We start from the raw sequence: 13,694 nt of genomic DNA on the forward strand, positions 1-13,694 counted from the left end.
TCATTTTATGTCTAAACCAAGTATTTGTAATAAACAGACCCCTTTCTAAGCATAGACCAACTAGTTTATCTCCGTTATAGTTTGTTCTTGGATCTCCAAAATGACCTAATACTCTTTCTGTATCCTGATTGGCATGGAATTGATTGTTGAAATATATTTTTTTACATCTTTTATTATTAAGCTTTGTACTTAAACGTAGTTTTCTTTCGACTCTTGCATTTCTCAAAGTTTGGGACCGATATTTTATGTATAAAAAAAGTTCGAACGTTCAAAAAATGTTGAGGTTCAGAAAAAAGATTAAATAATTTTCAGTGAAGTTCCTACCAAAATGCTGTACCTAAACGTACTTTATTATACTCTAATACATTTCCCAAAGTTTCAGCTTGATACTTTATTTACAAAAAAAGTTCTTAGGTTCAAAAAAACATTCAGTGAACTGAAAAACTGTGGTCGGTAATATAGGTATTTAGCTGTGTCGCATGCCCTTAAAGAATAATTAATTATCGTTCAATTGAAGGCTCGGAAGCAGAACCGAACAAGCGCTCGAGCAGTAGCCAGGGGTGGGGATGACGCGCAGAAAACACAACGAAAGATAGAACAGATTCTTTTCTCTCTTTCGTCGCGTTTTCTACGCGTCATCCCCACTCAATTTGATCAGTTTCGAATATTTGATTCATAATTTCTTATTTTAAATAAAGTGTAAAATATTTCTAAACATCAAAAGTTTGTAGATTTTCTAAATTAGAAAACTTTCAATTTAATTGGTTAAAAAATTTAATATTTTAGGGCACGCGTAGGAATGAAGAATATGGGGTAAAGTCAATTAAGATACGCGGTAAAGTCGGCTGGGGTATGGGATAAATTCGACCAGGTTAAGGGGAAAAGTCGACCTGAGAATTAGAAAATAATAATAATCGAATAAAATTTTTTTAAATATCTTACCCATTTTTCGAACTGGAGTATATGCCAAATCGTGCAAAATGAATTCACTCCACTGCATTACAACGAGTGTTCTCGAAGCGTCTGGTTGTTCTGTAGCACTAGACATGGTTGTACAAACCAGTCTCGGATTTGGAAGTGCATGAATTCCTCGTCTCTCATGCCTTGGCTCTTGAATCCCTAAACACATCAAAAAATATTATATTTCGGTAAAACAGGTTCAAGAATCAAATCGGAGTGCAAAAAGAAACATTCAACAATTTGTAATTTTGAAAAGAGCTTTTGTATCAAAGAATTTTATTAGCTGTGGGACAGTTAGACCTTTCAATTAATTAAAACCAAATTTATTTTATTCACTTTAAAAATTATTCTAATTATTATCATTCCAAAATATAAATTAATATAGATTTTTATATTAAAAAGATTAGTCCCGAAAAATAATTTTTAAAAAACAAGAAAAATCGGCCCCAGCCCGGATTTGAACCGGGTAAGCCACTATCTAAGATTTGATGCGTTAACCAATTACGCTACTCTCATGGATAGTAGCGTTCTAGGTTCAAATCCAGCCCGAGGCAGATTTTTTTGTTCTTCAAACATTATTTGTCTGAAGTTATCGTTTAAACATTGAAATTTTTACTAATAAAAAATGATAAAAATTCAAAATCATCTGATTTTGAAACTCCGATTTGAATAATCATCGCATGCAGCGCGAGAGCAATGTAATGAATATGAATCGAAATTATAATGGCCTTTTTGGTTCTAAGCTACCATTCCTAACGCTCCTACTCCTTCCAGATGATCTTATATTATACACAATGAACGTTGAAAAGTTATTTCCAAATTTCATTTTATTTATTTTTTTTTTATTTAAGTTTAGTTAATTTAATCGCTAAGGGGATTTTATTGAGCCCCAGTAATAATTTTTTTTTGAGAATGTTGATGTTCTTTATTGTCTATCGGATAGGTAAATTAAAAACAATGTAAAAAAATAGAAACAGTTTGATTGAAAAATAACTACACGAGAAATAGATGAATAATTTTTGGAATATGCACGTGCAAAAATTAGGGCTAAATTTTTAACCGTTTTCTGTAACAGTATCATTTATCCAAAATCACACTGTAATAAAAATGCAAAATTATTAACAAACATTGTAGGTTAAGAATGATTTGTTTCTTTCAATAATTTATATAAAAGGACACTGTGAGAATATTTAAATTGTATTAAAAATACAATTTATTTAAACATTGTATTTAAGGAATTCTTTACAAATTCTTTAAAAATTCTTTAAAAATGATCAAAACCTTTTTCTTTCATTTTTTGTATACAAATTTTTTAGAAAAATAACGCTAAAAAAATATTTCTATTTTGTGTTTGAAAAATATTTATTAATTAAAATTAGCACGCCTGAAAAGTCCCGAAAAATAAAATTCCCGAGACTGTAACATTCCCGACATAGAAAATTTTCGAAACATAAAATTTTCGAAATTATGAAATTGCCGAGAGATAAAAATCCTGAATTGGAAAATTCCCCAATAGTTCATAATATTGCCAATTTTGAAAATGCCTCAAAGAAAATTTTCTAACTAAAACCATTAAAAATTTCTCTAGCAATCTGTATTATCATCAGAGAATAACAGAAATTCTGAACGACTTTCCAGACTAGATGGAGTTATGAATTTAAGCAATTTTTAATTAAATTTTTTTCTGAACAAAAATCTTCAGTGGTCCGAATCTCAGCAAAGCGAAAGAGAAGATCTTTTTCAGGAAAAATTTTTTTTTAAATAAACATTGCTTATTTAATAAAACAACAATTATGAATTAGGTATAACAAAAAAATGTATTGGGTCAAAATATTTCATCACTGTGTTTTTAGTTATTTAATAATACTTATTAAAAAAATAATTCGTATTTAAAAAACCATTTTTTAACTATTTAAATTCCAAAATCTTGATTCAAAAGCTCTAAAGTGTTGGATATGTTTTTCTTCAATTTAGAAATTTAGCAATTTTCTGTCGAAAATCATATTATTCCAGAAGTTTCAAATTCAGTCGGAAAGTTTCTGAAAGAATATATTCGAAATATAAAATTTCAGAAATGGTAAAATATCCGAAAAATAAGAATTGCGAATGAGAAAATTTCCAAATAATAAGATTTTCGAAAAGTTTGTCATATTACAAAAATTTGAAAATACTTGAATAATAAAGTTCCCCACAGTTTATAATACTAACGAAATTAAAAATTACAAAAAAAATGTTTGCGGTAGAAAAATCCGAATGATAAAATATGCAACACTAAAATTCCTGAATTTCAGATATTGAAAAATTGCTTTAAATGGATATATATTTATTAAAAATCCCATAATCAAATATTTTTATGGGCATTTTATTAATGTGTTATTTCCTAGAATATTTTTTTAATATATTATTATTTTCTTAATAAATACATAAAATTAATGAAAACCATTCTTTTAATTTTTTGAATCAGGAATTTTTTAGTAGCGGGAATTTTACAATTCGATAATTTTCTGTCGAGAATTTTATTATGCGGGGATTTTCCAATTCGGGATTTTTAGATTTCAGAAATTTTATCATTTCGAAAATGTTATAGTGTCGGGAATTTTAATTTTCGGAATTTTTAGGATTCCTTTTATTTTTAATTTTTTTAATTTATTGAAATTAGTATTTATCACTAACCATACAATAATATATGGTACATCAAATTTAAATACATATATTTTTTGAACAAAACATTTTCAAAGAATTCTTTAGCTTCAAAGTTTTTAAACAAATTTTATTTTCAAGAATACTTGAACATTAACAGATTAAATATTTTCATTACATGTGCGTCGCCATAATCAATTTTTTTTTAAGAATTCTTTAAGTGCAATGTATTTTAATAATTTTGAATTTCTACTACTACAACATGATTTTGTATAAATTCTGCTTTCAGAGAAATAATTTCTAGTGGTAACAGAAACATCATTACAATTTAATTTAAAAAATTAAATAAAATTTTTATTAATAAATATTTGTAATTATAATTTTTTAAAGAATTTTTTTAAGAATTCTGTATCTACAATGTATTTTAGTAATTATGTATTATCACGAAAGTATGATTTTGGATATAGTCTAATTTTACAGAAATACTTTTTAGTGATAACAGAAATATTACACTTTAATTAATAAAAAAAATTAAAGAAAAATGTTATTCGAGAAATGTACGTCGATATAATTTTTTAAATCAATTTTCGAGCAGTCTTTAACATGTATAATGTGAATATTTTAATCAAATGTACTCTGCTATAATTTGAAAAAATTTGCTTAAATAAATCTTTAACTACAATGTGTTTTAATAGTTTTGTATTTTTACTAAAATGTGATTTTGGATAAATTCTACTTTAACAGAAACAATTCTTAGTGATAACATAAATTTTACTACATTATATTTTTTAAATTAAAAATTAAATAAAACTGTTTCTTGAAAAATCTACTTCGCAATCATTTTTTAAAGAACTGTTTCAAGAATTCTTTATTTACAATGTTTTTTTAATAATTATGCATTTTTACCAAAATGTGATTTTGGATAAATTCTACTTTCACATAAATAATTTCTAGTGATAACAGAAATATCCTTAAATTTTAATTTTCCAAAAATTGAAAATTAAAGATAAATGTTTTCGAAAAATGTACGTCCATCTAATTTTCTAAAGATTTTTTCTAAGAATTTTTAAAATACAATGATTTTTGATAATTTTGTATTTTCACTACAGTGTAGTTTTGTGTAAATTTTACTGTAATAGGAATAATTTTTAGTGATTACAGAAATATCATTACATTTTCATTTAAAAAAATTAAATACATTTTTTTAAAATGAATGTTCGTGGTTATAATTTTTTATGGAATTTTTAGTGAATTCTTTAAAATTTACAGTGTAAATCGTTTTATTAAATGTACGTCGGTATAATTTTCTAAAGAATTTTTCAAAGAATTCTTCAACTACAATTTGTTTTAATAATTTTCTAGTTTTACCGAAGTGTGATTTTTGATAAATTCTACTATCACAGAAATAATCTTTGAAGATGATATAAATATCATTACATTTACATTTTTTTAGATTAAAAATTAAAGAAAAATGTTTTTTGAAATTGTACGTGTTTAATTTTAAAAACAATTTTTTTTACATAATTATCGAACTGAAATACTAACCAAAGAATAACATTTTCAATGTTTAATTGCGTCGCAAAAAGAAATTTTAAAAAGTTCTAACAATTCTATTGTTTCTAATTTACCCGACACTACAGTCAATAATAAACATCAACTTTTTCAAAGTAATTTAATTAATTCATAATTTAAAATAAGATTTTATATTTATATTTAGGCTTTTAAAAGTTCAAATGTATATAAAAATCACATATGGGAAGAACTCTCGCGCTGCAATAGAAAAATATATACTTTTTTCCAAATTACGTTTGACGTAAATTAAAATTAATTTTGTTTTAATTTTATGAATTAATTTTTAATGCGATAATAATAGTCTCTTAAACAATTGTTTTTCACGTCAAAAATATTTAGAAAGAGAATGATAATTATAATTGCTTAACTAAGGTTTATGATCAAGCGAATCGAAAATGGAAGACCTTTGATAAATTATTTTGAAAAATAATTTTAAAATGCATTTCATTTTCTTGAAAAATTTAAACTTCCAAATTCGTTTTGCTTGTGAAGAAACCACCAAAGCCCCTATACCGCATGAAAGAAACTGGACTAAATTCTTACAAATATAATTTAATATTTTATAATTTATTATTTAAATTATATAATATAGAAATACAGTATATGAAACAATATTAAAGGTATATCCGAATTAGGTTACATACATTCTATTGCTGGATAGAATCTCTCGGGGTCACCCTATCGTAGACAGTATTATATTCACTGCTACACTCAGGCATTTTATGCTCTATGTGCCTTATCGCACAACTGTAATGCAAATCACAGAATATATTTTGTTAAACCAATCAAAGAACGTTTATCCACCAGCGCTCAAAATTAATTTTTTTTTAAATTTTTTCAAACACAAATTTTTATATTAAAAATTTTAACACAGAAATTGTAATCTTGAAGCTTAAAGCAGAAAGATTACAATTAAAATACTTCCCTAGCGTACTGGTCACTGCCCCCGCTAGGGCACGGTTTCATCTTTTTCACATTTGTTTATAATTTCAGATATGACTCAACAATTTTTTATTAACTTTTTGCAAATTTATATTTCTCAGTTTGCATTTATTTAAGTATAAAAAAATAATTAAAATCGGTTGTATTTTTCACATTAAATGATTTCAAAATTTATTACTTATTATTTTTTTAATATGCAAAAAAGCGGCATAAATGTCATAATTACTAAACAAAAAATTCTTCGATATTAAGGACTTCTAAAAAATAACTAAAAAATAAATAACGAATACAGAAATGAATGAAAACAAATTTCCGAAAATATTTAACATTACAGAATTATAAAATTTTTCAGATTTTGAATAACAATAGGATTTTTATGCGAAAAAAAAATAAAAACAAACGAATGATTAAATTCCCATAAATATTTCAATTTTCCAAATTTAGAACTGCGGAATATATTAATTGATTAATAATTAATGACCTATTTATGAAATTATGAATAAGACAAAAAATTTGATTAATGATGAATTAATAATTTATGCATTATTTTCGGCAATTTTAGATTTCGGCAAATTTAAATTCTTGGAATAGAAATATTTAGGGTGATTTAACAATTGATTTATTTTATATTTTCAGCAATATTTTTTTAATTTATTTGTGGTGGTTTTTTTATTCGTTTTTTTATTATTTTATATTATTCCCGGATATTAAAACACTTTTAAATATAGTAATGAAGAACTTATTTTTTTATTTTTTTAAATGTTATTTTCATATTATTATAAATCAATGTTGAAACTAAATTATGAGAATTAAAAACAAGAAAATAAGTATTATCAGTTTGTTTTTAAATGTTTATATGTGAATACGATTTTCATAAGATAATTGAAAAATAAAATATTTTTGAATATTTCAGACTTGTCAGAAAAGAATCTAATGTATTTTAAAGCATTTATTTTATTTTATAGGATTTTACAAAATATTATGAAAAATTCGAGTCTTTTAAAAAGATGTTTGGGAATTTCATAAGTCGGGAATCCTGAAAATATTTTTTGATGACTCAAATTTTTCTCAAAGTTTTCAAATATCATTCAAAATTTTTTAAATCTTATAATCTTCTAAATTTTCCCAGAAATTACAAAAAATATATTCTCTTGAAAACGAAATTATTTTAAAGATCCTGAAGTTTAATTTCGAAATCCTTAAGAATCTATATTTCGAAAAATCTTTAAAAGATTAATTTTTAAAATGATTAAATTCATTTTTAAGAATAAAGAATTATTTAGAATGTTATTAAAATTTTAACACGGAAATAGGGAAAAATCTTTTCTTTTTAACCTTGACAGACCTTCTAAGCCTTATAATCTCTTAAAAATTATTAAAATTTTTCCTGTTTTTATTTATTTTGCAAAATTTAAAAAATTGTTTTAAAATATTTTAAATTCTTACTTGAAAATTTTTAAAAGCTTTAGAAAAGTTTTTAAATTATTATCATTATTAATATTATTACAGTCTCTTAAAATTAATTTTTCGAATTAAAAAATCTTTACAAGTTTTTGAATCGTTTCGAAACTTTTGAATATCTCTTAAACTCACTCCATTTTTTTTCTAAAATGATGTAATATGGCAAAAGTGAAAATTTTTTCTTTAAAACCTTTTACACACTTTTAAAAAATTTTAAGAAATAATTCAAAATGTTTTGTGATCTTTTTTAATTTTCTCTTGAAATTCCTTACAAAAAAAAAGTTTAAAAATTTCCCATCAACTTAAAAACTTTTTTCCATTCTCTTGAAACCCCAACAAAATTCAAAACAATTTGTAAATCGTGAAAAAATTTTAAAAATGATCTCAAAGTCTTCCATATTCTTTTACCCCACATTTTGAAATATTCAAAATTGAAAATTATTCTTTTAAAATAAGACCTAAACTATTTGTCCTCAAATTTGTTTACAATTGTTAGAAAGATTTTGACTTTTTTATTCGAGAAACACATCGGCATAATTAATGGAATTAATTTGAAAAAAAAACAGAAAAAGATTATTAGAAAAATCCAACGTGTTATTTTCACAATAATTTGGTAAATCTTCTTTTAAACCCATTGGGGTTCGGTAAGAAATAACGTATTTCCGTAAAAAATGTTAAAATAGCCTTGAAATGTTCGAAAAATGAAAATCTTTATTGAAATCTATATCCATTTCTCGTTAAAAATACGAACATAACCTAAAATTGTTGCAAAATGATTATTCTATTTACACTCTGATAATTTGTTTAAAAGATTTCGTTCCTTTGTAAAATTCCAACAAAATAAAAAATTGTAAATTAAATGATTGAATGATTATCAGAAGAATAATGATAATCTGAAAAATCTCATGATTTTAAATTTAAAAATACGAATTTTCGATGAAAAAGAACATCATTAAATAACTACAAACAGTTCTAATTGGCAAGATTCTTTGAGATTTAATGATTTTTTTCTAATAGCCGATTTTTGAAGAAATTCTCAATTCTTACCTCGAAATTGTACCATAAAAAATAACTTCTTTGAAATCTAATGAGTGTTTACTAAAAATATGGATTTCCGATGTCAAATGCTATCATAACCTAAAATTGTTAAAAATTTGAATATTCTTTGAAATGTTTGAAACAGGAATTTTTCTAAAATGAAAAATAGCAATTTATGACAAAAAATGCAGAAAAATCAAAAATTGTTGAAAGATTTATTAAATCTTGTTTAAATTATGCCTAATGATTTATGTTTGAATTTAACCATTTTTTATGTGAACGGCAAGTAAACCTTAAGATCGTTGTGCCAAAAGTTATAGATATCAGAAAAAAATAGTTTTTCTATGATTTTAAGATTCAAAATATTATAACTGATGTCATTTCAAACAAAAAACATGATTTTTCACGAAAAATGTTAAAATTTACCAAAAAAAATTAAGTTTAACCGTGTTTTTTTGGAATTGGATTTTTTCTGAACGTCGATTCTTAACAATTTTTCAAAAATGATTGCATTTTAATAAATAACGGCTTATATTTTTATGAAAAACATATTCTACAACTCTATTGTTTCTAATTTTTAAAATAAATGATCTTAAAATATTATTATTTAGTATAAAAAGTTTTTCCTACAAAAAATTATTCGCACGATTTCAGCCATAGAAAAATTTACTTTCAATGTTGGAAACAGTAGAATTGTAGAGAACTTTTTCCCGAAAAAAATTAGCCGTCATTTATTATAATGCAATAATTTTGCAAAATTTGATAAGAAGCAACGGTCAGAAAATATTAAATTGTAACAAACATGGTTAAAATTTATTTTTTGAGTGTGGATTTTAACAATTTTGATAAAAACGAATTTTTTTATTCGAAATTACATCAGTTATATTTTAATTCTTAGAATCATAGCAAAATATTTTTTCAGATATCTGACTTTTAGCACTACTAACTTAAATTAATTTAAAATTATTAATCTTCTTTGTAATATAAATTTCCATATTTTGTTTTTATTTTCTTATATTATTTTTGGTTACAAAATATATGCTTGCACATTTTATTTTTTTTTACAGACGTAACCACAAATTGTTAAAAAATTATAAACTTTAAAATCTAATCATTTTGTTGTAAAATGACAATTTCCGGTAATTTCTTGACGATAATTTTCGTTTAAAAATTCTAATTTCGAATTAAAATAAAAAAATCTAACCTAATAAATTCTTTTAGCAACTTTAAATATTTTTCGAAACTTAATGATTTTATAGTAAAATTCTTATTTGGAAAAACTGATTTCCTGTGAAAAGTTCTAAAATGAAATATATATATATATATATATATATAATAAATTAAATAATTTATTAGGTAATTTAAATATTTTAATTTAACGCCCTAAGAGTTTTGAAAAGCGCAACTGTTTTGCAATTTGCATAAGTTTTTTTATTTGTTTTTTAGAAAATAGGATTAAATGCAAATTTAAATTTTAAATTAAAAATATAAAACAACTCCTACTATTAAAAAGTCAATCAGGTTTTCGACAACAATGATTGTTCTTTTATTAATGAGATTTTTTACTTTCTTATTAACCTTAAAAAAAACAAGATCCTGAATAATGCTTCTATTTGCAATTCTTTCCGAGAAACAAGCTTTTAATAATTATCGTTTCAAAGAAAGTGATCGTCTTAACTTTTTTTTAATTATAATAATTATAATTATTATAATAAATATAATTTTTTGAATTTTCATAAATAAATTAGGAATTTTTATAAACAAATAGCGGTTGATAAAAAAGGACCTTATTTTGTTCATTTTTTTGTGAAATAATATTCCTAACACATTCCAAACTATACTGTAACTGTTTATAAAAGTGCCTAATTTATTTATAAAAATCCAATGGATCAATTTTTCAGTTTACTTTAATTCAAATTTCGGTATCAACTGCATATTAGATAAAATGTTTGAAATTTTGTTGATAAATACTTTTTTAGTTATAAAAAAGATAAGCAGATCACTTTCTTTAAACCAATAATTTTCAAAAATTTATTTTTCGTAAATTTTGCATATCATTTTGAAATAAAAAAATAATTATTCAATATTTTTCAACAAAGAACGAAAAAAATATTTCACGCGAAAAAAATGTTTATAAACACGTATATAAATAAAAATATATCAATATTAATATGCAAAAAGAGTGTTGAGCCATATGTAAAATTGTGAATAAATGTGAAAAAGTATGAAAATTATAGCCCTAGCGTATCCATTGACCGGTACAATCACACACAGTACGCTAGGGAAAACTTTACTCTGATTTGCAACTCTTTAAAACCAGAGAATATAATTTATTTAAAAAATGTTACAACAAAGATTTTGCAGAAAATTTGAAATTGTTATACGAGAGCACCATACGTTCAAAGGCTGTAAATAATTATACGATTATTAATTCACAATGAAAGACAACAAAATTTACACAAACACCAAAAATTGCGGTTTTCACGGCGACAGAAGTGCCAAACCCTAAGTATTTTTAATTAACTGTGGAACAATATTTTTTCAATTGCCTGAAATTCTAACGATAAAAAAACCTTTAACCTATATTTAATCTAATAACTAAAAAAATTGAATTTTAATAACTTATTGAAAATTTGGTAATTTTGATAAAAATATTAAAATCGCCTTTATTAATGATAAACAATTACCTTCCTCATTTAATTATCAAATAAGCACCCCTTTCGTTGACACACGCTGAATAAAGTTATTTGCAGTTTATGGCCTAAAAAACCGAAAAAATCCTAAAAAATCCATTTTTTTTAATCCGGCACTGTTTTGTCACCCCTTTCCAGCCTAAATTCGCTCCTAAACGTGTTTTGTACCGTAAGTTTGTCAGTAATAATATTATGGTAATTCAGAAGGAAATCTCGTTGATATAACATTTCTAAAAAAAGATTTCAGATTTTGTGATGATTCAAATTTCGAAACAAATTATTTTAACTAATTAAGGGTTGCTAAAAAATTCCTGTTTCAAATTTTAAAAAAAAATATTCAAAAAATAGTAAATATACAAAACAAAAAGAATTTTCTATAAAATAGTTAAATTTTCAACCAAAGAGATGAAATTTTAATCAAGGAAATTAATTGTTTGCCAAAAAGCAGGAATTCTGATTATACATATATATATATATAAATTTTTAAGAGAATATATAAATTATTGATGAAAAAATAAATTTTGAACCAAAAATGAAATCATTTAATTTTCAGTTAAAACAATTTTTTAAAGAAATAAATTTCTAACAAAATATTTCAATATAAAGCCAAAGAGATGAATCTTAAAAAAAATTATAAACGAAAAGTGTAATACTTGATCTTATTACCGAAAAGTATTTTAATTTTTATTCAAAAACAGTTGAATTTAAACACAAAATAAGAATTTTCAACAAAAGAGTCGAATTCTCGATCAATAAATATTTTTAAGTCAATCAAAAAAGTATCTATTAACAAGGTTGGATTTGTAGGTTAAAAATACAAAAATTTAGCGTAAAAACTTAAATTCTCAACCAAAGAAATACTTTTTTATTTAAATTGATGAATCTTTTAACATAAGAATGAATTTTTAACCAATTAGTTACATTTTTAACTAAAAAAATTAATTTTTTACCTAAATAAACAAATATTTAACAAGATACATGAATTTTCAACTTTGAATGATAAATTTTCAACCAAAAATAAAGAAGTTGAATTGTTAGTTTAGAAAATAAATTTTAAATCAAATAAATTAAATTTGTAACCAAATAACTAAATATTTATCCAAACAGATAACCTTAAATCAAGAAGAATAGATTTCTATCAAAAAGAAGAATTATTAATAAAATTGATAATTTTGTAATAAAAAATATGGAGTTTAAACAAAAATTGAATAATTATTGTTTGATTTAAAAAAAATTAATTTTCTGACTGAATTTTTGATAAGATACATACATAAATTTTTAACAACATATATACATTATGATAAAAAAGATAAATTTTGAACCGAAAATGGAATAATTTAATTTTCAGTTAAAACAATTTTTTAAAGAAACAAATTTTCCACCAAATATTTCAATTCAGAGCCAAAGAGATGAATCTTAAAAAAAGGAATTATAAACGAAAAGTGTATACTTAATCTTACCACCAAAAAATATTTTCATTTTGATTTAAGAACAGTTAAATTCAAATAAAAATAAGAATTTTCAACAGAACAGTTAAATTCTCGAGCAATAAACATTTTAGACGATAAAATAAAGTTTCTATCAAAAATGTTGAATTTTCAAGATAAAAATACAAATTTTTAACAAAAAACTTAAATTATCAGTCCAAGAAATAAATCTTCAATCAAGGTGATAAATATTTTAACAAAATAATGAACTTTTACCAAAATGGTTGAATTTTCAAACAAGACAATGTACTTTTTACCCAAAGATACAAATCCTTAAAAAAATACATGAATTTTCAACCAATATAAGAAGTTGCATTTTTAGTTTACAAAATAAATTTTAAATAAAAAAAATTTCAAATTAAATTAAACTTTAACAAAATAGCTAAATATTTATCCAAGCAGATAACCTTTAAACCCAGAAGAATACATGTCTATCTTATCAATCAAGAAGATAAATGTGTAACAAAAAATATGGATTCTAAACAAAAAATTTAATAGTTAAAGTTTCAATTTAAAACAATTAATTTTGTAATACAAAAAACGAATTTTTTTACATAATAGTTAACTTTTTAAATAAAGAAATGAAATTTTGAACCAAAGGATACATTTTCCAGAAAAAAATTATTGAATAAAAAAGATGAATTTTCAGTCAATAAGATTAATTTTCTGCTGAAAATATAAAAGGCATATTTTCAGTTAAAAAATTAATTGTAAAAAAACGAAAAGAATTTTCAATCAAATAGTTCAATTTTTTACAAGAAATAGAAAAATTCAATTTTCAATTTAACAAATTCTTTTTTAATAAAAAAAAACATTTTTAACAAAACTGTTTAATTTTTTTTTTTAATAAAGAAATAAATTTGTATTCAGTTTAATTTTCTACGAAATAGTACGATTATAT

General features: G+C 23.0%; 1 protein-coding gene across 2 annotated transcripts in view; it reads right to left on the reverse strand.

The window, feature by feature from the left end:
- LOC117173084 (peroxidase-like) overlaps positions 1-13,694 on the reverse strand; it is a 109,391-nt gene that overhangs the window by 39,902 nt on the left and 55,795 nt on the right. For both annotated transcript variants that reach the window (XM_033361466.1, XM_033361465.1), the window contains exon 5: positions 943-1,119. In XM_033361466.1, the coding sequence (XP_033217357.1) occupies positions 943-1,119 (177 nt within the window). The remainder of the gene's footprint in view (positions 1-942; positions 1,120-13,694) is intronic.

Source organism: Belonocnema kinseyi, chromosome 5, assembly GCF_010883055.1.
Source record: "Belonocnema kinseyi isolate 2016_QV_RU_SX_M_011 chromosome 5, B_treatae_v1, whole genome shotgun sequence".
Taxonomy (NCBI): Eukaryota; Metazoa; Arthropoda; class Insecta; order Hymenoptera; family Cynipidae; genus Belonocnema; species Belonocnema kinseyi.